The sequence below is a fragment of the Mytilus edulis genome, chromosome 10, assembly GCF_963676685.1.
Source record: "Mytilus edulis chromosome 10, xbMytEdul2.2, whole genome shotgun sequence".
Classification (NCBI taxonomy): Eukaryota; Metazoa; Mollusca; class Bivalvia; order Mytilida; family Mytilidae; genus Mytilus; species Mytilus edulis.
Window position 1 is genome coordinate 41,283,905 of NC_092353.1, and position 27,871 is coordinate 41,311,775.

A 27,871-nucleotide genomic window follows, 5' to 3' on the forward strand; every position below is an offset into this window, starting at 1 on the left:
TTGTATTTTGAAACACATTCCAGATTTATATTCTGAAATGTGAATATCTGTTTTACATGTCTGCCTGCCTTGTTGAAAATCAGCACCTTTGTCTTATTAGTATTCACATTTAGACACCAATCTTTGCAAAATTTATCAAGCATTCCCAGCTTTTCTCGTATAGTCCTTCAGCTGATGTAGATAATAAAACAATATCATCAGCATACATTAAACAATGTAGATCTTTGTCATTGACATTAACTGGGTCTCTAGTATCTGACAAATATCTGGGCAAATCATTTATGAATATCTTGAATAAATTCGGACTGAGGTTGTCACCTTGTTTGACTCCAATATCTAATGGGAAAAAATCACTTACTTGATTTTGAATTTTGACACATGATTTGCTTATTTCATACATACTTTTAATAATGTTATAAAAATAAGACCCAGCCCCAATATCTAGTAGTTTAATCTTGATCCCTGTATGTATAACAGTATCAAAAGCCTTCTGAAAATCAACAAAACAGGCAAACAGTCTACCTTCTTTTGAATTACAGTATTTGTTAATAAGACAGTTTAAAATAAACATATGATCTGCAGTTCTGGCTTTCCTTGTGAATCCAATTTGACTATCATGTATAATATTATGTTCCTGAAGAAATTTGTCCAGTCTTAGACTTAATATTCTATTAAAAAGCTTTCCAATTGCACTTGTTATTGTTATTCCTCTATAATTGTTAGGGTCACTTGTATCGTTGCTTTTAAAAATTGGTGTAATATAACCTTCAGCCCAAGATGTTGGGTATATACCTGAAGACAGACAAGTATTAAACATCTGTTGAAAACTTTTTAAAAGGAAAGTCTGTCCATTCTTTATCATATTATTACTAATGTTATCCAAGCCTGATGATTTATTGCATTTTAAGTGTGAAATGGCTTTGGATATTTCAGACTCAGTGATAAAGGAGTCCAACTCGTTGAAACATTTTGAGTTTTCTAACTGTTTCAGTTTTTCACATAGCTCTGTATATCTACTTTGAAATTCACCTTTCAGTTGTGACAACTTTTGGAAATGTGATATCAAAGTTGATGGTTGTACTCCACATTTTTTTTTAGTTTCATTTTTTTTCCTGTAGTTCATTAATTAAGTTCCAATACAGTTTTGGATTCTCTTCGTGCAAGGAGTCCAGCTGACTAATCAATGATTGTTTGTATTGTTTGTATTTATATTTCCTTAGTTTGGAGTATTGTATATATATGGATATGCTAAAATTCACTTGAATATATTGATTTCGACTCGCAAATATTTGGTATAAGATGTACATTTTTTCTTCATGCATTTTAGTGTATGTATTTCTGTTGAATTGAATTGACATTGCAATTGAGAAATTAATAGTATGACGCAATACTTCTACTTTAGTCAAAGTAAGTAGACTAAGTGATTTATAACTTATTTTAATCAAAACACGGTGACACATACGCTGCTTGATTTAAAACATTCCTTAGACTAATATTATTGATTGCTTAAAAAAGTCAATACATATCTTAATTGTTGATAATTTTAAAAGAAAACAAACCAAAGATCAATATCCCTTACAAAGTTAAACGTCCACAACATTCAGACTGATAACAACGGAAGAAGTTAATATCACCAATTTAAAGTGTCTTGTGAATGTTCCTTTTTTCAATTTCCGATCAAAGGTGATTACGTGTTTGTAAAATTGTTGTGTAAACAAATCTGATCTTTGTGTATTGACTGGAGGTTTTTAAAAGACTTATTGTTTACAACCTCTAGTATTTGTCATCTTTTGACGGTATCAATAACTATGTTAATAATGTTGATTTCGTGAACCTTTGTACCGGTTTACGTGAGTACATATTATTTCTTAAAATTTGTAAATATTTCTCTTTTTGTTTGTAATTATATTAACCAGTATATGATTTGTGTTAAGAAAAATAGAGAAAGGTTCATGCATAACTTCGTATTCATTTCTTGTCGGTCTGAGTATAAGTATATCCAAAGTCTACGTTCTTGAGGCATGGCTGATCATAACATGTTTGATTTTGTTCTGCATTAAAAAGAATTGTTTGGACTTATGGCATTGCATAGACGTATTTTCTTGACCCTGTGAAATCGTTAAGTCGTGAAGTCATTAAAGTAACGTCTTTTTTCGGTTCGTTTTTTTTTTTTTTTCCTTTTTTTGTAATTGTGCTGTCGGGTTCTCTTAGACTTGCTATTACGAAAAAGTCCTTTTTAAGATCTCCCGCCTAAATTTTGCTTAAAAATTTAAACCTTTGGTCAACAAGGCCAGCTGAAGGACGCCTCCGGGTGCGGGAGTTTCTCGCTACATGAAAGACCCATTGGTGGCCTTCGGCTGTTGTCTGATCTATGGTCGGGTTGTTGTCGCTTTGACACATTTCCCATTTCCTTTCTGAATTTTATCTTTATAACAATCCCTTAATTACAGAGATCATACTTAACTACATCAACCTTTGTAATAGAGTCAATCGTTACCATGCAGTTTAAATATTAAATTTCTTCGAATCCCTTAACCCTTAATTCTCTCCGCGCCAGAAGTCGCATAAGGCTTCTCTGGTTTCTGTAACAAGCTCTTTTTTTACAGAGTTGGGTTGTTAGCCCAACGTCCAACCTCCGCTCTAGTGGACCGGGTTTTCTCTCTTGGTAGTATTCCCGTAGATGATCGCCATGCTAACGGATTGCATCTGTCCGGATTTCTTTTTGGGTTATCTCCTATAGCCTCCGACTTTCCACAGTAACCAACAAGGCAGTTGGGCTATGTACCCATAGCTGGGGGTTCGGTTTGTAGGCACCAGGGCGTATCCATTCACCGGTGGGCCTAGCATGCCTTGCATCTAGGGGCCAAACCTCCTCCTCCATATCTGGGCCACATTTGTCTTACTGCCTGAGAGGCTGTAACTGGCAGGAAGGACTTACGCACTTGGCTCTCCTTTTCACAGCAAGCTGCTAGCCAGTAATGAATGCTGAAAGCCAGAGTGACAAGCAGACACAACACACATACAGGTGCGAATCAGTCATTTGACATATAAATAACTACAAGAAAAGCACAATTATAGTCTTTTGCCATGACTTTTTGTGTTCACACAGTCATTTTACAGACTTTTTCTCCGAATACATGAACTAAATTCGAGAAACGGTCGCACTAACGTTTCAAATGCTTTAGAATATTTTAACGTTAAATGTTGAGATTTTGCGTAAATATTTTCAACCCAGTTTTGATGAGGTTTTTTAATAGTAACTTCATTTTACTAAGGTACATTATACCAACATAAGCATAACGGAGGTTCTTGGTAGGGTTTACAGAAAAGAGAATAATAGTGGAAATGTGTAGAATAAAGGACTAAAAATACAAAATGGAGAAAAGTAGGTCCAGAAAATAAAAATAATGGGGTGCTAAAAACTAATAAAAAGATAAACAGTCAACATTCATTAAGAAAACAGAAAAATGCATTAAAAATAATAATGAAAAAAAAAAAAAAACCTCAACTATACCCTTAGAAAGTCCAAACGATAGATTCGCAAATCAACCTGTTCATAAACTATACATGTTTGGTTTGGTGGCAAGTACATGTAGATGGTGTAATTTTGAATAAAATAATTATACAACACAATTTGCAAGTATCTAGCGATTCACTTGAATTTCCGAAACTGAATTGTAGTCATGACGAAAATATGATGGAAGATGAAATGACACATACCATAAAGCATAGTTTTACGTTATATTATTCAAATTTATTGAAACATGTGAAATTGAGCCAAACTCATTCAAAATATCTTTGAATTATCATGTTATGTGATCGTTTTACCTTTTCAAAACCTCAAAGAAATTATATCTTTTCTGATACAGAAATGTTGGAATGTGAATCTAGCTCTCTCTCTCTCTCTCTCTCTCTCTCTCTCTCTCTCTCTCTCTCTCTCTGTTTATACGATTGTCTGGAGTTGTCTCCCTAATGCAATTTCAATGTACAGGTAATGTTTAACATTCGTGTCAACACCCAATAACATGGTCACGAAAAACATCTTTAGACATTTGATATTTTGATCGAAGTTTAATAATGTCTTAAAACACTATAAAATCACGATCAAAGAAACTCTTACTTAAGGCAAGAACGATTTAGGTTCATCAAGATGTCATTTGCTTTCAATTAATATACGCAATATTATTTTTGAACATGCATAGTTCTCAAACCAACCGTTGATTTCAACTATTCATTTCTAGATGCATGGCATATTACTTTTAAAATGCACTTTCGCTTAATTTAGTGTTTTAATTTAATCTATATTTACCAAAGTATTGAATAATCAGTGTTCCGTAATGACTGTTATATGTCCAATGTCCGTAATAATAGTCTGAGGAATTCTGTAATGAATGGTCCGAGGCAACGCCGAGGGTTATTACAGCCCTAATATCCATTATTACTTAACGAAATAGTATATCAGAGACATTACGAAAACACGTCCGACAGCAGTAAATAGTATATTTATCCTTAAAGGAGGAAATTTTTGTTTAAATGCAAAGTTTGAATTGAAAATGAAGCAATTTTTTATTTGCTATTTCGACATTTTTTTTCTCACCAATAATGAAACAGAATTCTTAAAGAGGTATAAACAAATGAAAGTACTATAATGCTTGTGAAAATATGGAAACTATCGTTCTCTTTAAAATCGAAAAACACACACATACACATCGCATTCATCTATGATACTGCAAAGCAATTCAAACCGTCTTACAGACAAAAGGTTAAGTTGTGTTTGACACAAAATTCAAAAATAAATATATCAGTATGGATCTCCTTTTGTATCATAGAAATAGTTAGCTATATATCAAATTCCACTGACAGTGGTCTTTGAGTTTTTTAATTTTAATACCACGGATCTGTACAATTTTCGTATAAATACCATGTTGGGTGTCACATCTAAGTAGAATCTCTGAATACCCTTCCGGAGCACATATAATCATCCCCGTTTTTAGATGGATTTCGTTTTGCTTATTTTTGGTACTCTGTTGGTTGTCTTTTGATTGTTTTTTGTGTCTGTTTTTGGGGAGGAGTATTTTGGCATGATTGTTTTTTGCGAGGGGTATTTTGGCATGATGTTGTCGTTTCTCTTCGTCTTATTTTGAGTGCACCTTTTGGCTGCCGACTCTCGTTTCTTTTAATATAATTCGAAAATTAAAACCTTAAGTAGACAAACGTACATTTTCGTAATATCTGTTCCATAAATAACAAAAGAATACTCAATTAAATCAACCTTCTTGATTGAATCAGTTGTTAACAGAATAAATATAACATGTTTTCGAATATTTTATGAGGTTCTTTCACACGACCATCTTTCTGTATATCCTATTTTAGAAAATAAACTCAGAATAGCTTCGAATCGAGTATTTATTTTCAGCATGTCTAATTATTCGTGAAATATACTTTTGTAAAGTAGATTATAAGAATGATTTTTTTAATAAAGTCTCGTGAAGTGTTACTTTTACTGTGTTGCATCCCCAAAATAATGATAGCCACTAAAAAATAACAACTCTATATAACTTATATTTGCAACTCACGAAATTGTTACGTAGTTAACTGGAAGGCTAAACGTTGGGTTAACACCATAACAAGTTTTCTGCATATAAAATGATCATAAATATTATATTATGCAAAGATTAAGGATAAGCTATTTATTTTCTTTACATACATATTTTAGAATTTTTAGATTAAAAAAACCCCACTCTAATACAGCGTACCGGTGGTCGGCCAACAAGTTTAAGAAATGATTTGATATATTTTTATATCGAAAATTCAACGTTAACAAAATCGATATGTATTTTTCACAAGAATAACAAAAGTTATCAATGCTATAGAAAAGATCCTAGCGTTTCTGCTCGGCTCTTAAAACAAAACAGCTGATAACGCGATCTGAAGAAATTGACATGTTTTCTGAAATCGACAACTGACAACTTTGAACTCGAATAACAGAAATCTAGTACATATCAATACGTTGACACGATTCTATGGTGTTTATTTCATTACACAGGAATCATATTTATATTAGACAGGCAGGATATTAACAATTTACTATTTTATTGATTTTAGTGGTAAGTAAAATTGATATTGAATGAACCTATACTGATCTTTATGTAGTTTGCATTTTTAATAATGTTGTACAGAATTTCCACATTCCGTTCTGAAGTAATAAACATTTCAATATCCTGTGAAGAGATTATTTATTTTAACTTTATAATATGTCAAGATGTTTATACAATGTTAGTGTTAAACCTGTCTTTGAATTATTTTAAATATTATTGAGAAAACTATTATAGATCAATTTCTTAATAGTTTTCCCCCTGATTAATTTCAAAGTAGGCTCATGGTACTTGTAAACATTTACCGAAACTCGGCTTTTACGGCATGTATGAACCGACCGGTCACTATCAAATTTCTGGTATTGACCACTTAATCACTGTATATAGAGAGGCGATAGGAGGGGAGTCATCCGAATTTTCCGATAATCATTTTTAGCATTCTTTCCAGTTTCCCGATAAAGTTAAATCCGAAATTCCCGCATAAATAAAGGTTCATCCAGACACGCCGACTAAAAAATCCTTCCGCCCCTCTAAATACGATACTAGACACTATTCGTGTCTATTCGTATAACACCAAGTTGTACATCTAGTCATTGATAAAAATAACAAAACACCAAAGTTGTGCTTCATTTTAAAATGTTTCAAAAACATAATATCTTCTTGTACATAAATTTAGTTACAGTTAATAGGCCACTTCCTAATGCAGTTGAAATATAGCCTGCAGTTTGATGTAGTCCTCTAACTTTTTTATTTTAACTGATTCAAACGTATGTTGGTCTATATATTATATTCGTTCTTTGACATTTCATAAATCTCATCATATTCCTCGTCCAAAGTGATTATTGTATCAATATTATCCTTCATGGTTCTTCGACATTTTTGTCTTTAATATATGCATATGCCTGCTAAGAAATCAACATTTTATACTACCGAGGCCGAAATTTAAATAAAGGTAGATACATATAGTCTTCCAACTTCACGAGGCATATTATTTAAAACGGTCATATTAACTAGTCATATCATTTCCAGTCTTCACCTAGGTTGTTGTTAGGCTGTTAAACGATTAGACAAAAATAAACCAGAAATTGACCACTATGGACGCTACATGCAAAGAATTATTTTTCCATTAAAACCAGTACTAATTTGGTGTGAATAACACTGTAGTTGTTCGAAATACAAAAACTACTATATAAATCAGATTGAAACGAAATGAAAAACACTTACTTATATGCAACTGCTTTTAATAAAAGAACGGTATAAGATTGATTACCATGCTATATGTTTTAACTGGAGAAACTTATCAGATGCTTGTCAGAGACTCTAATCTGTCCTTTTTAAAGCCGCTTTACGGGTATGTTATATTTTATATATAAAAATCGGATTCGCCACTTTGATGGAAAATATTTTTTTTATTATTCCCTTTTCTGACAGTGTAACAAAATATAAGTATAATGTGATTCTAAAGAAATTTAAGGATTCCTATGAATTTTTTCTCTAAAAATCTACGTCTCATAAACAATTGTAGATCTGTAGATTTAAAATAGCCAGCATGCATCATATGTATTGACCAACACACTTTGCACATCCAAGTTCTGTACATTTCTACCTAGAATAATGATAAAATTGATCATTTATATTAAGATTTACAGGATATATAAGTTCAAGTGTATACATACTATACATGTGGTGGTTTCCTTATAACGCTTTTTTTATGAATTTGTAACAAAAATTATAAATGCTCTAACACTTAACAATGGTCCAATTTGCTATTTGAAAAGCTTGATGCAAATTTTTAGTGTATCGAACGTCAATATACATATCTCAAATTCTTAATATTAATAATTTGATTAGATTATGGATGTCATCCTATGATATTTTAGTAAAGGCACTCTTTTTTGCCAATTTAATAGTTATTATTATACAAATTTAAACGAACAAGGGTGACTACAGAGTATAAATAATATCACTCTTGGTCTTCTGGGAACCATTTGCCAAAGTTGGGTGTCCGTTTGGTGGTGCTGGATGAACAAGTACGCAGCCACGTTTGGTCAGAATTCGGACGTACAATCCGGTGTCTAATGTTAAGAGAGTGCCATGCTCTCTGCATAGTAAGAACCCTTACAACAAATCTTTCAGGGATCCTTAGGTGGCCTGTTTCAAGGCTAAATATCTTACCCTTTCTAATATACCCTCATTTTCCAGTGGTAGTCGGAAATTCTTCTTTCTTTATCCTGGACAGCCCCTTTGAAGAACCTATCTATTGAATTTATTGCTAAAATGTGTTACCGCCCTTAACATGCATGAATGCCCCTGGACGTTAATGAACAACAAATCAATCAATATACAATTAGAAGGACCAACATGTGCTTCAGATCAGAATAAATGATTACATTGCCTGTAAATAAAAACTTATACTTAATTAGCTAATAAGAATCGCAAGGCATTCCAAAACAAGATTTTTATTCCAAATAAAACGCAACAGTCATGACAGCGCGTGCATTCCATGACAACGTCACAATAATACACAAAGAAACATAAAATACTTGATATAACTCGTAATTTCATGCTTGTAGCATAATAATGTAGTTATAAGAATTAATTTCGATGTGTCGATTCATTTTTTTAAATGGAAGTTCTTCATAAAAAAAAAACTGCTTCGGTTAACGCATTACATCCCAATAAAATTTCAAAATAAAGCATTTCTTAATTATCAATTACAAATTTAATTGAAAACTAATAGAGTATTCTTTAATCAGGTGACCGTGTTTACCACGCCCGCTCAGGCGGAAGTAACTAACGTAAGTAATATTATATGCATACGTCTGCAAAGGTTATTAACATTTATATAGAATATAATTTCTTTATTTTCGTTTCAACAAACCTTTTTACTATTTATTTATCGCTTTATGATTTCATAATCATTCTTATATACAAATATATTGTTTTGGAGACAATGACATAATTGCATTCAAACATGAAATTACTAAATTTCAATACTTGTATTTCTATTATATATGTATAGTAATCCTCACGAAAAAGGGATCCCAACCTAAAAAAAAAATATATATATATATCTTTTAATTGAGATCTGGAGCAAACCTCCAAAACGTATTTGAACGACTTATCAGTTGCATGGGAAAGTAGAAGTTATCCAATTTCTAGAAAAATAAACTCATCATAGATACCAGGATTGAATTTTGTATTTACGCCAGACGCGCGTTTCGTCTACAAAAGACTCATCAGTGACGCTCGAAGTCCAAATAAAGAACGAAGTTGAAGAGCATTGAGGACCAAATTCTAAAAAGAGTTGCCAAATACAGCTAAGGTTATCTATTCCGGAGGTAGAAAAGCCTTGAGTATTTCAGTTATTCAAAAGTTTTGTAATTTCAAAAATTCAAAAATTTTGTAAACAGTAGATTTATAAATATGACCATATCAATAATAATTCATGTCAGCACAGTGCTGACTACTGGGCTGGTGATACCCTCGGGGAATTGAAACTCCACCAGCAGTTGCGTCAACAAGCTTTAGAACAACAAAAAAAGAACAAGGATGACTAGAGAAAATAGATAATATCACTCTTGGTCTTCTTCCGACCGGCAGTAGATAGTTATCAAAGGTACCAGGATTATAATTTAGTACGCCAGACTCGCGTTTCGTCTACATAAGACTCATCAGTGACGCTCATATCAAAATATTTATCAAGCCAAACAAGTACAAAGTTGAAGAGCATTGAGGATCCAAAATTCCAAAAAGTTGTGCCAAATATGGCTAAGGTAACCATTTGCCAAAGTTGGATGTCCGTTTGGTTGTGCTGGATGAACAAGTACGCAGCCACGTCTGGTCAGAATTCGGACGTACAATCCGGTGTCTAATTTTAAGAGAGTGCCATGCTCTCTGCATAGTAAGAACCCTTACAACAAATCTTTCAGGGATCCCTAGGTGGCCTGTTTCAAGGCTAAATATCTCACCCTTTCTAATATACCCTCATTTTCCAGTGGTATTCGGAAATTCTTCTTTCTTTATCCTGGAAAGCCCCTTTGAAGGAACTATCTATTGAATTTATTGCTAAAACGTGTTACCGTTCTTAACATGCATGAAATATTTGCCACTGGACGTTAATGAACAACAAATCAATCAATATACAATTAGAAGGACCATGTGCTTTAGATCAGAATAAATGATTACATTGCCTGTAAATAAGAACTTGTACTTAATTAACTAACAAGAATCGCGAGGCATTCCAAAACAAGAATTTTATTTCCAATAAAACGCAACAGTCATGACAGCGCGTGCATGTAGCATAGTAATGTAGTTATAAGAATTAATTTCGATGTGTCGATTCATTTTTTTAAATGGAAGTTCTTCATAAAAAATGTGCTTCGGTTAACGCATTACATCCCAATAAAATTGAATACTAATAGAGTATTCTTTAATTAGGTGACCGTGTTTACCACGCCCGCTCAGGCGGAAGTAACTAACGTAAGTAATATAATATACATACGTCTGCAAAGGTTATTAACATTTATATAGAATATAATTTCTTTATTTTCGTTTCAACAAACCTTTTTACTATTTATTTATCGCTTTATGATTTCATAATCATTCTTATATATACAAATATATTGTTTTGGAGACAATGACATAATTGCATTCAAACATGAAATTACTAAATTTCAATACTTGTATTTCCATTAATATATGTATAGTAATCCTCACGAAAAAGGGATCCCAACCTAAAAAAAAATATATATATATCTTTTAAATGAGATCTGAGGCCATAAAAAAGAATAGGTTTGTTTGCCCAAACCTTACCTACCCAGAAAAAAGCTGCCTACTCAAATTCTTTTATTGTCCTGATTTGAAGAATTTTTTTTTTAATCAGATAGGCATGAAGACTAATAAACATCCGATACGTCAATTTCGTAAAAAAAAAAAAAAAAAAATGCCTACCTACCTACCCACTGTCTCAACCTTGGGTAGGGTTTGGGCAAAACAAAATATTTTTAATTGTGGCCTGAAGCAAACATCTAAAACGTATTTGAACGACTTATCAGTTGCATGGGAATGTAGAAGTTATCCAATTTCTAGAAAAATAAACTTATCATAGATATCAGGATTGAATTTTGTATTTACGCCAGACGTGCGTTTCGTCTACAAAAGACTCATCAGTGACGCTCGAAGTCCAAATAAAGAACGAAGTTGAAGAGCATTGAGGACCAAATTCTAAAAAGAGTTGCCAAATACAGCTAAGGTTATCTATTCCGGAGGAAGAAAAGCCTGAGTATTTCAATAATTCAAAAGTTTTGTAATTTCAAAAATTCAAAAATTTTGTAAACAGTAGATTTATAAATATGACCATATCAATAATAATTCATGTCAGCACAGTGCTGACTACTGGGCTGGTGATACCCTCGGTGAATTAAAACTCCACCAGCAGTGGCATCAACAAGCTTTAGAACTTTGGAATTTGGGAATGGGTGTCATTTATTCGAATTATTCCTTTCTTAATATGTGTGTGTTCTAATTTGCTAGCTCTTCTCTTGTGGTTCAGAGCATGTTACAATTTTACTGTTTTTCGAAGAAGTGTTCAGGTGGCATCTTTTTGTATAAATCATCATAAAGTTTTGGAACCCAAATCGTCGGGGTTTCGTCTTTTCTTTATTGACATTTATAATTCTCTGATCCGTATCGTTCCTGTTCAAGTCATGTGATTTGACTAAATGATCGTCTTGAAATACAACATTAGACCCTCTCGAATCCTGCCTATGGCAACGTAGATCAGTTTGGCGAATATGCATTGGCTAAATGAGCATTTTCAGCTTTCCGGCTACAATCGATTATGAACAATATGTAGGGATATATCAGCATTTAACACACGATGCCAACTTCCGTCTAGGATCTTATCTTGTAATTTTCATTTGAAGAAAAAGTAGATAAAACACGCCGATTAAAATACTGCATGTGATGTCCCTTGTTAGTTCTTAAGATGTTGAAAGTGGAACTTGTAATGTATGTATTGATAAAAGAAAAATTCTACAAAGGTAAAATTTATTTCAAAAGACTATCTTTTAATTTCTTTTAATTTGTTTCTAAATGCAACGGAATGTCATAAACAGACAATTTATTTTGAAAATATAGTGTTATAATGTCATTGATTACAACAAATATTGTTTTTCAATAATTTGAGGACAGACTCAAAATACCCGGAGGTTAGTGTTGCTGTAGGCGTTTAATGATACTTTTGTATATGGGAGATTACAGCTACTTGTAACACTCAGTGTCATCTCCGTAAGTAAGATTTGTAACGTACTTGTATTTAAAAAGCAGATGTGGGAATGTGTCAATGAAAAAGCAACCCGACGAAAAAACAATTAAAGAAACGTGCATAGCGAAGCATGCAGTCATCAATGGGCAGGTGCCGATACAACATGTAAATTCCTGAATTACCCCATGTCGAGAAAAGTTACGTATAAATTGAACAGCAGCAATCAAACATCTGCTACCAACACCGAATTTTTCTTTACGAAAAAGATTCATATAGATATTGACGGTATATCATGCAATCTCAGATTGTTCAAATGTTGGAGTTTTTCTCTTTTCCGAGTTTGCAGAAAGTAGCATGTTTTGCCGTTATAAGGCTTAACATCTTCATAAAAAATCTCCATTGTATATGGAAGATGTATGTTCTGGTCGTTTGAATCTTTTGCTATAAAATAAATGGTTTTTCACTAGTCATGTTGGGGCCCTTTATAGCTTGCTGTTCGGTGTGAGCCAAAGCTCCATGTTGCATACCGTACTTTGACCTATTATAGTTTTTCTTTCACAAATTGTGACTTGGGTGGAGAGTTGTCTCATTGGCTCTCATACCACATCTTCTTATATCGATGTAACGTTAAATTAAAACCCGCTGTTCTAATTATATAGTTAATATCACTCGAATTTAAAATTAAAATTACTGTCTAGTATACTTTTTTAATTATATTTCAGTTTTTAAATATTCTTAATAATTAATGAACGATATAACGTTTACAATTATTTTTCCAAACATATATCCTTTATATTCAAATGAAATGTATTATAAAGTATGATTTCTTTAAATAGGCAAGTTGACGTTTTTTAACATTGCAAAAGAAAGGGGAATATTAAATCATTAATTCAGGGTACATTAAGGACTAAATGTATTCGATAAGAATATTAGTATAGGGTTCTGGCACTCTCTTTTGGTATACACTTTGGTGAAGTATTTCACACACTCCCTTCCAAATATCATACTGACGTCGAAGTATGCAATACAAAACAAATATACTTCGTGTTAAGCAGACAAAGATATAAAATATTTAAATGTTTTGATACAATCATTCACCTCGTTTAGCCTCGTTTGGAACCCAATACACTAAGTAATTATACCGATAATCTGATAGGATTTATTTAAAATTTAAATAAGACAGATTTTTATACACTTGTTATATTGAAAGATATATCGGATTGGAAGTTAATACTTAATGTTACAATGTAAAATTTATTCAAATTGGATACACTTCCGTATGTTATGTCAAAGTAAAATGGAAATTGCATACGAGTTTTAAAATATAAGGTATGTTTATTTGTATTTAAAAGGTATTTATGTTTATGATTAGATTTCATATTGAATTTTGTCTGAAACTTCGTAGGGATTTGGGTAATCTTGACAAGTTGTTGTTTCCTCATATAACCTGTACTTATTTAATTAAAATAATTATGTGATGTAGAATAACACATAGACAAAACCTTTACATTTTAACATCCCATGAGTTGTTGCACGGTTTCTTAAAAGATCGAAGCACATGGCACTTCAAGTTCTAGTCAACGTAATGGATTTAGCGTAACGATATGTTCTAAACGGACGTGGCAGCGTATTTATACATCCCAGACAACCAAACACAAAATAAGATGTCTCGGTATGATTGACAATGAGACAAAATGAACGCATAAGGAAAACATGCACCGTAACATACGAATTAAAATGTACTGTAACCGAAAGGTGCCATTGATTATGGTAAATCTATAGACACAAACACAAATCAGAAGGTTGCCTTTTCTAGTTCAAAATTTCCACGTTATCAATTTTTGGTTGTTATGCAGGTTTCTACTAATCTGATAATGAATTTTACAGGAATATGATAGTTGTTGTCAATTCGTTTGATGTGTTTGAGCTTTTGATTAGGGACTTTCTGTTTTGAGTTTTAGTCGGAGTTTGTTATTTTTTGCCATTTTACAATTACATTTCCCAGACAGTTTTAACAGATTTATTTGAACAAAAGACATTAGTTAGTTAATCCATAGTTTTATCATTGGTTTATGTACTTTGTAACAAAAATAAAATGGGTATGCATATTTTGAGAAGGACGCTAGTCGTAAACACAGAACTCAATATTGAAACATACTTATAGTCTCGCGCTATCGTTAATTTTGTCACATAGTAAAACTTTGACTTCCGACTTGAAATTTTATTTGATAAAAAATATTCAGCTTATATTAATACGCTTATTTCAGTGGTACTAGAACGTCCAGCCCTTCATCTCAGTAGGCCAGTACTAGAACTTACCGTCCTTCATCTCAGTCGCCCAATACTTGAATTCCCCCCTCCTCTTCATCTAAGTCGCCCCGTACAAGAACTTACCGTCCTTTATCATAGTCAACCCGAATTTGAACTTCCCGCCCTTCTTTTCAGTCGCCCCGTACTAGAACTTACCTTCCTTTATCACAGTCAACCCGTACTAGAACTTCCCGCCTTTCTTCTCAGTCGTCCAATTTTAAGAACATACTTTTAAGACAGACAGCTAGATTCCATAAACATGCTATGTATACACATGCCAGAGTCTGAGCTTGATTTACTATATGATATAAAAACTAAACTGACGAAAAAAGGTCATTTATTCAAAACATAAAATGCAAAAAATACATTTTGCAAATAAAAAAAATATATAAAAATTTCAAAAAACTTGAACCAATCACTTTCTTGGAAAAAATTGGTTGAATATATAGCAGTTTGACAAACACTAATTTGGATCATTGAGAAGCTTACTATTTCCTTAACAATACAACGTGATTAAAACGTTTAGCTGATTTTACAGAGTTATCTCCCTGTAGTGTTAGGTATCACCTTAAGACAATAATTCATTTTTTTCCAATCTAATGACTTAAGTCATTTGAAAAGTTCCCGCCAAATAGGTAGAATACTCACTGTCTTTGAGTTGATAATATGTAAGAAAATACAAGAGTTGGATGACCAAAGAAAGACTCACATCCGCAATTACAAAAAGCAAACAAAATACACAGAATCCCTAAACTCACTTCGCATACATGTTTGAACACATGAACCCTACAATTTGTCCACATTGACCCAAAAACTGTCATACACCTGTACTTAACCTTTGGTTAACCTCAGTAAATTTTATATACAAAAGTAAACAACGAAAAATCGTAAAACTGCCATAAAGCAGTGTTATACATAATGATGTTAATATTAGTTTCATTCACATATCAATAAAACTTTTATTCGGATGCGCTTTAAATTTTCCTTTTTCATATCTTACAATGATTTTTTTTATAGCGAAACAATTTGCATCCAAGTGACAAATATTTTCCAGAAGGAAAATATATAAGTGGCGAAAATATATAATCATGGAAGTTATCAGCACTATCAAAAGTAAAACGGTTAATATGAAATGCACCTGGTTTATTTTGATTTGCATATCTAAGACATTAAAAGTGCTAGTAATTGTTTTCAGCTTAAATATGACATTTAAAACTTATTGGCAAAGTATTCAAATTAAAAATAAAGAAATACCGTTATAAAGTTTAAGTCTTTTTATGATGGTTCTTTAACGAAATGCTTTTTCTAGTTTAAATATTAAAATATTTTTTCAGATTCATAATCAGCATACTATTTTTCATTATTATCATTGACTAAAGTAAATAAATTTCATTTTCCATTCTCAGAGATTTTAGCATCAAATACCTGACACAGTAAGGAAAATAAATTAAACCTGATGAAAAGGCATCGATTTAAGTATAGCTTCACATTGATAATTTTTCACAACTTGTCTCTTTGAAGAAATGTTAAAAGATTCTTCCTTTTATTTTATTTTTTTTACTTTTAATTTCTCTTTTAAAATAAGAAGTTAAGAATAAATTGACCACATCAGCAAACAGCTGAAATTATTAATCGGTTTGAGTTGAAATATTAGAATGGTGACTGCTGTACCCTACATTTTATGTCTGTTTGTTTTGTTCACACATAGTTGTCAATATAATGGAATTTTATGAGACTTTCATGCAAGTGAGAGGTTTTGCTTGATAAAAAAAACCAGGTTTAATCCATCATTTTCTACATGTATCAATTCAGTATTGTGACAGTTGTTATCCATTTGTTTGATGTTTTTTAGCTTTTGATTTTGCTATTTGCTTAGGGACATACCTTTTGAATTTTCCTTGGATTTCGATATTTTTGTTAATTTCATTTTTGCTAAAAAAAAAAATCAACTGAACAATTTCCTAAAAGTGTCTCAAAATCTAATGAACTTCTCTTGCACATTATGATTATTATTTGAAATTTTGACTTCTGTTTATAATATAATGATAATGATATAGATTTAGAAGTAAATAACATTAGTGCTACTAATTTTAAAGCACCAAATGCGTATTTCGACAATACATTTCTATCAGTAACGCTAAAACAAATAATGACGAACTTATAGAAACATGCATGAACAGATATATTCCATATTATTTTCTAATGACTCAAATTCAATGCGAATTCATTCGTTTATTTTCAACATTAAAATTGAAAATTATAGGAATGCATAATTTCAATCCTAATAAATGAAAATGATAACCAAGTTGAGTCCAGGGCATCAATAAGTGCAAAACGACGAGATAATTATTGCTTTTGCATTAACATCATCTGTTTGCATTTCATTCAGTTCAACTACTACCTTTTCATTTATAGCTTTGTTAACTTGTCATGAAAAAATACGTGAATTTAATTTGTGGTGAGACGTTTTCGTGATATGTCGTCGAAATGTTTTCAAAACGTTTCAACTCGAAATTAAAAACTGTACGAACTACCACAGGCAACATTATTTATAATATAAGTATATATAATTATTGGTAAAATTTTGGAAGATTGTTTCATTCCTTCCTGATCCAAAAGTAAATTGATGTCTAGATATATTTCACCTGTGAAATGCTTTGTTGGTTATTTGGTTATTGCATTCTACCATATAATAGGGAACAATATTGCTTAAAACGATGGTGTTAGCATGATTTAATAGTTGAGGCGGATACAAAAATAAAAGAAAAAAAAATGAAAAACATAATAAAATATAAGGCTAAAGATTTAGTGGAATATCAGTCATATTTAAATGTTTGAGGTAGAATAAAAGACACTTTTTTTTCCATATTTATCACAATTAATATTTTGCTGTGTGTCTTTTGTCTATAAACAATTTATGTTCTGAGATTTATTTGGAATGTTTCTGGCATATCAATTGTACTTAAAATGTCAGTAAAAAATAGACAAATAGTGAAATATATATTCCAACTTCTGTAATTTCAGTTGTTATTCATTCGTTTGATGTGTTTTATCTTTTGATTTTGCCATTTGATTAAAGACTTTCCGTTTTGAATTTTCATCGGAGTTCAGGATTCACTTTACTTTTACTTTACATCACATCCAAATGAGAGAAAAACATACACTGTACGATTCCCGCTAAATACCAGAAATATCAAGTTACATTCCCCTTAAAGAGACAACTATTCGGTTCAACGTTCAGTTTTGATGAATATTAACTAGACTAGTTGCAGGCTTACAGATAATTGCGATCTTGAATTACCCCTTTTAGTTAAAACACATTAAAGTGCATTTCCTTGATAATCTCTACATTGTTCATGCATAATCATTTCCTATCGGTAACTCAATAAAGTTCAATTTATTCCATAATAACTATTCTAATCACATTAAATAATTGTAGTACGTGCACAATTCCTCTACAAAATAATTATGATAATTCTAAGCATTGCATGTTTTAAGTAGCTGCAACATTAAATTTCGGTTCAATCGAATCTTCGAAATCAGTTAATTGAAATTTAATCTCAAATGTTCAAACGAATCAGGAATTAAGCTCAATTAATCCTACATTAAATTAATATGCCATTATTTTATGGGATATAATATCCTGATAACTCTTTCCTGAGTTAATTATACTCTTTGAACGAAGATTTGTATTCAATTCGAATTACATGCGAATAAATATATGAAGAAAATTTAGTGACGCGGAATTCCTATTTAATTGTGTTTTGCAATTATTTAGAGATATCATGATTCAAGGTTTGGTTTCCTAATAAAACATTAAATAATGGGAATGACGACAAACTGAGATATGTTAGGTAGAACAACTTAGTCGAATCAAATATTAAGAATGCATGAATTTGAAAAGTGTGAATTTTTCATGAGGAAATTCAGTTTGAGTGCAAACTTTTCCTTTTTCAATTATCTTAATGAGGATTATCTATCTTGGGAAAAGATTACCTAAGCTGTACTTAGTAAATCTTTCGGAAATTTTCCTAAACTTAGTTTTTTCACAACTTAACCTTTTTTGAGTCAATGGTCACTAAAAGGTTTTTTGCAGACAAAACGCGCGTCTGATGTCTATGGTAAGTAAATTTATTGTATTTTCATATTCAATATTCTATTAGAGTGTAGCTTCTAACGCGGTGTATTTGGGAAGATGTCTAATCCAAGATCCCGCTTATTTTTTGTCAGAATCCTGTATCCTGCTTCTCGTTGCCATAATAGCTCATGGAATTTCCAGTGTCTTGCTCGACTTCGTTTCCCGTTTTCACGCTAAATTATTTGACTTCCATGTGTCACGCTTAAATAAAATCTCCCAAACCCGCATCATATTTAGACCCTAATGAGACCCACCTTTCGGCATATGATAAGATTCACAGATTAATATAAAACCATTAGAAAATTTACAAGGTACATACCAATCTTACAAAAAACAATGAGAGATTTTTAAGACACATTATATATTTATGTATAATGTATTTGTGAAAATTATTGACACTGACGAGGGTATTTGTAGATTTGATTTTAGATCTTTATAACTTTGCCGTAAGCTTTGTCTTCGATGTTTCAACTAAAGGACCCTTGAACGAATGTCATACAATCGGGAGACTTGATGCACTTAAACATGGTTCGTCCAGAGTTTTTCAAGTGGTATTCCAGTTCCGATGCTGTGGTAGAGTTTAAAACATTTGTCATTTCCTATTCTGACAGAGCTTACAAAATATCTAGGAAACATCATTCCGTTGATTCTGAAACACGACTTGTAAATAAACTTTCTGTGTGGCATATATTGACGTTTTAACAAGAAGTGCATTTATTTAAACTGTTGCAAGATTAATTGCAAAATCGACTCTCACGTTCACTTCGAAAAGTAATAAATCTTTGATTTGCAAATGTTCAATATTTACATATGATCTCAGGTTACCAAACTTCTTTCAATATCTCAATTCCTGCGCGATAAATATCTGTCAACTTTACGCCCATATCGTTAGATATCTATATTCAATTCGTACTATAAAAAAATCCCATATAAGTTATTTAATCCGGGTCGTTAGTCCAGAATTAAATACATAAACTGTTGATTAATAGCCAAGTTATATATCGAACTAAATCTTTAATGCAACACAGGGTCTATTTCAAACCTTTTAGTAGTTAGATGTAGCTTTCAAGAACATGACTTGTGTCAAACGTACGTTGACGTAAATATCTTTGATGAAAATTCTATCAATTGTTCTAATTTCGATATTATAATGTGATAACAAGTAATTAATGAAATAAGTGTTTGTACGTAGACAGACTTAAAATGTCCTTCCAAATTGTGTTTATATGACGTCAGAAAGGTTACTTTTTAGAAGGTCTTGGTTTCATATGTCAGTGTGACTAATTTGTTCGTTAATTTTCCCCACAGTTATGCACCTTTGTTCTGTTACGGCTATGTATTCTTTATCTTGGTCAATCTTTAGTTTTCTATTGGCTTAATACATGCTCGAACTTCATAACCTTAGTTAATTGAGATTTTCGACTGTTAGTTTACAAGGGTATAAGCAGTTTCTAATTCATTAACCAAACAAAATTGTTTTACTGATGATAATTTCCGTATATTATTGAACGAAATGAATTAACGTCAATTTTTTCGCACGAAAATAAGTTGACATATGAGATCACCCTCAGTTCTTGTAGGGGTTCGTGTTTTGTCAATTATGAGATTGAAAGTCCCTCTGCTATCGTTCGCCCCTATTTGATAGCAAAACCACGAGCAACAGGTTTACGCGATTTGAAGTTGAAGTGCTTATTATTAACTGATGATCTGTGATCTCAATTACTTTGCTGCATATCTAGTAACTCATAATTAACTATCATTCTGTCGTATTTCTTCTGTTACATGTGTTAGAGCTAAACCTTTTGGCTATCTCCTTGATTTATGACTACTGAACAGCCGTATGCTACTGTTGCATTTATTTTGCACACACTGTTTCAATGGAGATAGTCAGATATCAAGTTAGTCAACCGGTCTGAAAATGTACCGATTTTGTCCAATCCCTATTGTAGCTATCTTGACTGCGCATGCCCAATATAGCTGCAACCACCAGAATTGTTTTCTTCATGTCAATTAACCAATAAAACATATTACACAGAAATGCACAAACAGATTAACATACACACTATAAGGTATAAAGTGGTTATCAAGTAGATCTATTCATTTATCAGTTATTCTAAATTCTAATTATTAATAGGTTTCCCAACTTGTAGTACTATCACAGAGTACCATCCCATAAACTTTACAGTCATATAACAATTATTATATTGACTGACTTACTCAATCGAAAGATTTTGGTTGGATTTACACGTTTTGAACATCGGAAAATCCTTCTGTTTCATATTCTAGAATTGGATAATTTTAAAAGGATTTTTATTTGACAATTTTATAACATTGACATTTCGTGTTACATTACAATACTATTATTATCGCAAACATCATTGACTGATAAAGTCGTTGTCAAATTAATTCATCTAAAATAATTCAACATTTTTGGCAACTTAATCAACCAGTCGTGTTTATCAGAAACTTTTTTTAATTTACCTTGCACTGTTATACGTGGAATAATTATGATTCAAATCTGTTCTTTTACAAAGGTAAAAAAGTAAATAGTGTGAATACAAAAGAAATATCACTAGTTCCAATTGAGGTTTGTAAATTGATAGTGTTGTAAGCTTGTTTATGTACAGCTTTATTATTAAGAGTTTAATATTCATTTCAGTGAGGAATATGCAGTAACATTGACTTAAGATTGGGATTTAAGCCAGAAAGGGTAAGTAAGTATTGGAATACAGTATATAATTAAGGTTTTAATGAAGCATTCCTGTTGATGCTAGTAAAAGTTAATTAGTAACATAGGTTAAAATGCAGCAACAATATTAGGCTTTGTAAAAGAATCCGCTTTCAAGCCTTTCATTTCATAAAAGGGGAAAATTGAAATTAAGTTACTGGCGTTGGACAAAACATTATTGACTCCAAGTAGAATTTTTTAAAAAGACTATAAAAACTGACAAAATCAAACCAAACAATGTAAAACAAAAGAGGGTCGAAAGATAACAGGGATTTTCAAACTCAAAAAGATCGAAAATAAACAGATAACGCCCTGGCTAAAAAAGAAAAGACAAACAAACAAATAATAGTACACAAGACACAACATAGAAAACTAAAGATTAAGCACACACGAACCCCATCAATTGTCATATTCCTGACTTGTTACAGGCATTTACCTGAAAACAAATCGTGATTTAAACCTGGTTAAATAGCTGGCATAACCTTATAATTGTCTGATAATTGATTATAGTTCGGTTATATTGTATACATTGGATTCGCAACCCAGAAAGATACAATTGATCAATGAAAAAATAATAGGATCCACAAGCCAAAATTGTGTAAACATACATCACAGACAAACAACACAACTGAGTAGTTGATTATTTTTTTAGAAAACACCCGTGGCCAAGAATCGTCTGCTATGTCAAAGAATTATAAAAACTTATCAAGGATACCAGCCTCTTACCCAGCAAGCAGTTACTGCGAATACCTCTATATACATCGATATTTTTTTGTATATTTATTTGTGCATTATTCAAGAGTTGTAATATTAAAAACACGTGAACATTTCTGAATTTACAATATTAGGTTAAGTAATTGTTGAAAATACATTGATAGTAATGTTAAAGGTAAACCTATTGAAACTTTACCATACTAAATAGACCTTTACTTTTAAGAACAGTATTTGAATAACCTGAAAAAGAGTTGATAACATTTTAATAAATAAACAGCTAATTGTGTCTGATATTTAAATATGCATGATACATATAAATTAGATAATATGTGTTTGGCAAATAAGTACAAGTTATATTTATTTTTAAATGTGTCAAGTTATTATAAAAATAACAATAAACATTGAAATCATTTGCAAATAATACATGCGATTCGGTCATTTAAATTGATACCATTTAACGGACAAACTTTTAATAATTTACATATTAGAGACTTGTAGGTTTTGCAGATTTATATATGTTTAATTTAGTAACTGTACATTCAGAAATTATTGCGTGCATTTATTATTGCAATTTTATTTTTTGCGATATTGTGAAAAATCCTGTTCAATTCATATGAAAAATTTCAAAATGCGAGTTTAAATTATTGCGATTATAACCATGTCTCATTTTTCGCAATAATAAACACATCGCAATAATTCCTGAATTTACAGTACGTCATTTTAATTGATATCCTATAGTGTGTCTTTCTATGTTGTGATGTTGCACCATTATTTCAGGTAAGGGTGAAGGTTGGTACCTAATAAAACTTTAGAACCCGCTGCATATGTTTGCACCTGTTCAAGTCATGAACATGATGCTTAGTGGTTGTCGTTTGTTGATGTGGTTCATAAGTGTGTTTCTGGTTTTCCGTGCGGTGTGAGCTGTCCAATTGGCACTCATATGACATCTCAGTATATCTAGTGAATTAATAGAAATGTTTGGTTCATTATCTGCAATTACGTTTGTGTTCAATAATTTACGTAATAGTTATGTACCTAGTTCTGTTTTCACATTATCGATAAATTGTAAAAGATTAAAAAATCATACAGGAAAAAGAAAATCATGTCAGTTAGTGTGTACGTTTAAACATTGTAACTACTGTAAGCTAATATTACAATAGCAGGATTTTTTATTATTTTGGTTTATTTATAATTCAAACTTAATAACTTTTAAATAAACTTGTACTTATTTGCCAAACACATATTTTCTAATCTATTTGTATTGTGCTTTATTAGTTACATAGTGTGCTAGTGACCTAGTACGATACCCGTGTATACGGGGTCAGTGAATTCCATATGCGGGGAGAAATTTATGACATTTTCTCCGCTATTCTCTCTCTCTCTATATATATATATATATATATATATATATTGTGTATTTAACCAACCAATTATTCTCTGTCCTCTATTTTCTATTCCCTATTTTTTAAGATGTATTTTTTTTCTCGCTTTTTCTATAGTCAAGGTCCATGATTACATTCTCTGTTAATCATATCAAGACCATAAAACTTGATATGCTAGGGGTTAGAAGTTTGAAGCCAAAATTCACAATAAGTGCCGGAAAACAAACAGATATTTATAATTAAACAGAAGTACCATAACTATCTGCATTATTGTACTGAAATATCCAAAATGAACAATATGGTATATTTTTTTATCTTAATATTTTTGGGAGAAAAAAACTAGTACTAAGTAATTAAAACTAAGGATTCTAATTTCGCTATAAAATATTGAAACAACATGTTTATAATTTAGTGCGTCTGAATAGTTTTCCAGTTTTATCTTCATCCAGAACTCTCAAACCAAAACATTTGAATACGAAGGATGACGTAAACATCAAATCAATCACTCAAAAATAACAACACCCATCAACAAATTTCTTATATATACTAAAATAAAATTTACCCATGCTTTGATATCTAATGAAAGGTTACCTGACACGTTTTTAATGTCAGTTATTTGATCACTGTAGCCAACTAAAGAAACCTCAGTCGTATCCCAGAAGTTTAATAAATGTTTACTTTTGCATTACAGAGACATGTTTTACCCTATACATGTACATACAAGATATATTGAAACAGTTTTATAGATATAAAAAGATGTGGTAATGAGACAACTCTCCATCCAATTTATAAAAATAAACCATTATAGGTCAAAATACGGTCTTCAACACGGAGCATTGGCTCACACCGAACAGCTAGCTATTAAGGGCCCCAAAAAGTACGAGTGGTAAATCATTCAAACGGGAAAACCAACGGTCTAATCTATGTAAAAAAAAAACGAGAAACGAGAAACACTCATGAACCACATACGTATGTATAATAGTATTAAAAGTACACACCCATTATTAGCAGAATACCGCCAAAATTTAAGCTCTTAGGATTGTTGTGATAGTGCATGATTTACATTTTTATCAGCATGCAATCAAATTATCAGATATTTGGTGGTCATGTTTAAGGAAATTCCCAATAATGGCCATGCTTCTTAACTAAAAGCTGCATCTTTTATATCATTTTGTCAGCTACCTATTCACTTAAAAGCTTTTACAATGTACTTTTGTCAGCCAATTTACATATATTGGCATCATAAAAACATGCAGGTTTGCTTTCCCTAAAAGCAAAACATATTTAATAAGCATTTCACCAGACGAAAACATTTCCTCTATCCTACGATCTATCAACTACTATCTTAATGTACATCCGATGGACAATAAGAGCTCAATGCGTCTTACTAACATGTCGTAAAGAGATAATATGTGAGGTAAAAAGAAACACGTATTCTAAACATTGACAATACAGGATACATTATTTTCTTAGAATATGTTTCAAGGTGGCAAATATGTTCTACCAACAGGTGTAATGTTAACGTTTTGCTCAAATGTAAGTGTTTTATTGAAAATACTGGTAATAATTTTGTAAACTTTGTATCTTATATAGCAGGATTTTATTTTCGCAATTTGAATGCCAAACCAAACTGATATGGTCGCGAATATATCCCCACACAGCATACACCACGTTTACAGAAGTTGTATTTATAAAGCAATTGCTTCTATTGCTTAATCAAATTTGAGAGCTTCCGATTAAACTGTTTTTTAATTATGACTCTCATATTTATTGTAGTTGTACAGATGACACAGTATGGGAACTAAGAATAGATCTGATGTAGCAACAAAAGGTCGTATTATGAAGCATATAACTACATCTGAGGATGAGGAAAAGCTTCGACTGAACAATTATGACATGGTTCCAAAACTTCCTACTGTGAAAATAACACAAAAGCCTCAACAAGGTCCCAATCTATCGGATTTCTTAGACAAGCAAACCAGTACTGTTGAAAACAAAAATGGCGGCATAAAACTAAAACCGGTGGGAAAAGAAAAAGCATTTGCAATTCTTAAACAATATAATAGTATAGTATCTAATGAGGTTAACCTAACAGTGAAAAATTTACCATCGGTAAAATTGCCATTTAAAAAACAACCTCATCAGCCACCATTATTACCCAAGCCGGATGTGACTCCACGAAAAGTACCAATTTTTACGGAGGGAATCAGTTCATTGAGTAAGACATCAAAACCGTCATTTCTTATTCCGAAAGATAAAGTTCTACGAGCAAATTTACCAAATAATGTAGTTGTAGCTCATAAGAAAGATAACTATTCCTTCGGAGTAAAGTTACCTAAAAGGAAATCTCCGAATCATATCGAAGAGAGTACAAAGTTCAAACAAATGCATAATTTAGGATTAGATAGTCTTCCAATTGTAAACTTGGAAAAGTTTATGAAAACAAACAAGGACACTGTCGATGTTGCCAGAGGGTTGAAACCGATACCAAATGGTAATAGAAAAACTAAACCAAGAAGATTAGACCCTATAGCATCGGATTCAAATCTTAAACCGTCTATAGAATCGGCCAGATCCTATGATTGGAATTCAGATAGAAAGAAAGCGAATCGATGGAAAGACCAAAATTCAGCTAAATCAGAAGGAAAAGCTAATGTTGTATGGATTGGGAAAAGTTTAAATTTTGGTTCCTCATCGAACAGAACTCGAATACTGAAACAAATGTATCCACAAGAGGAAGCAAACTTCAGAACAAAGCAAGGGGACGAATTAAACCGCATGAAATTTCAAAATCGTGATCCTTCTGTCTTAGGAGTGTGTTCATTGGCGCCAATTGATGTCATTGGACAGTCTACAAAACTATTCACAGATATACCATTTAGGGAAAAGTATAAAGGTTTTCCGAAGCATCACACGAGAAGTAATGTACGTGACTATTACTTCGAAACGGATTCAGAAAGTTCGTTAAACGATGATTGGAAAAATATGATAAACAATGCCATAACAAACAGAAGTTCGTCTGCTGAGAGTGGCACGGTCACTCCGCGTGCTGTTCCAAATCCTCCACCATCATATGTATCAAGTACACACGAGGACGAAGAAGCATTGATACCGTTAGAAATTTCTAAAACAATGCATCGTATTCAAGAGGAAAGGTCAAGTTTAATGATGGATTCCGCATCGAATCGTGTTCAGCAAACATTTAGTGCAGGGTCACGTCAACTGCAAACCAGAATGTCACCGGCTCCAGTAATAACGATCAATAATGCAACGTTGGAGGACGAAGAGCCGCCAAAACAAATTTCATCTACTACACCAAGGAAAAGCAAGGAACCAATGGTCAGTAGTGTAGTGGAACTTAAGCTTGACCACAAGCATTTAAATGTGCCAAAATTTATGGATTCTGAACGGAGACCACCTGTTAAATTAGACGGGGAATCAAACTCCCAATCTCAATCGCATAGTTCTTCGGATCCTGTTAAATCTAAGACGGTATCATCAGTTTCAGACAATCAAAAATTAAACATTACTACATTACAACTTATAACCACAAATGAGAGGAATTCGCCTCTGCCACCATTTAATTCATTTCTGTCTGATGCAGAAACAGCAGGATTTACGCCACGGAACACTTACACGAACGTCAAACTAGACAGTGGCAATGACGAAACATTCAAGCATTTAACGATTAACAATAAAACGCTACAATTTATTTCCCCATTGCAAGTTCAGTCAAATGCTAAGCGACAATAGTCATGTTAATTTTGTTATTGATGATGTTTTATTTCTGTTGTAAAATTACAGATGTAATTATACGAAAATTATGACCTAGATTATGTGTCTTAATTGCTTTGGATATTGCATTCGGCAATCCTCGGTAGAATCCGCCCACTCTCCTTAGATGACGGTACGGAATCGGCCGAGTTGAGACGAATGTGGATATTGGTGTTGAAGATGATAGGTCGATAACAAAATCGTTACATTTGGTTGTAAGAATCCGACGCATATAATATTATCATTACATTGAGAGTTAGCATTACCAACCCCCAACAACACATTTTGCTTTAAACTCATTTAAATTATCGACAGAACACATTTTAAAACTTTGTACCCAACATTTTAAAAATGTAAATTACAACATTGCAATATGTATACTTAATTAAGAGTAGTAGTGATTGACACATGAAACCGGAAACGCATAAAATTCATACTTATTATGTCAATAAAAGAATTGAA

At 32.0% G+C, this 27,871-nt stretch overlaps 1 protein-coding gene across 9 annotated transcripts; it reads left to right on the forward strand.

Moving 5' to 3' along the window:
- The first annotated feature begins 1,555 nt into the window (after window positions 1-1,555).
- Window positions 1,556-27,468, forward strand: LOC139491183 (uncharacterized). Of its 9 annotated transcripts, none has more exons than XM_071278649.1 (4): window positions 1,713-1,850; window positions 15,691-15,794; window positions 21,471-21,521; window positions 25,412-27,468. In XM_071278649.1, the coding sequence occupies exon 4, from the start codon at window positions 25,430-25,432 to the stop codon at window positions 27,386-27,388; it is 1,959 nt and encodes a 652-aa protein (XP_071134750.1). In that variant the 5' UTR covers window positions 1,713-1,850; window positions 15,691-15,794; window positions 21,471-21,521; window positions 25,412-25,429; the 3' UTR covers window positions 27,389-27,468. The 9 variants fall into 9 exon arrangements, with proteins under 9 accessions (XP_071134754.1, XP_071134757.1, XP_071134755.1 ...); XM_071278655.1 differs by having other exon boundaries at window positions 1,825-1,850; window positions 21,471-21,525; XM_071278648.1 differs by lacking the exon at window positions 1,713-1,850 and adding an exon at window positions 13,578-13,692.
- The last annotated feature ends 403 nt before the right edge of the window (window positions 27,469-27,871 follow it).

Bases quoted from the DNA above. Each gene is read 5' to 3' on its own strand.
- LOC139491183 (XM_071278653.1), top strand. From the start codon at position 25,430: ATGGGAACTAAGAATAGATCTGATGTAGCAACAAAAGGTCGTATTATG.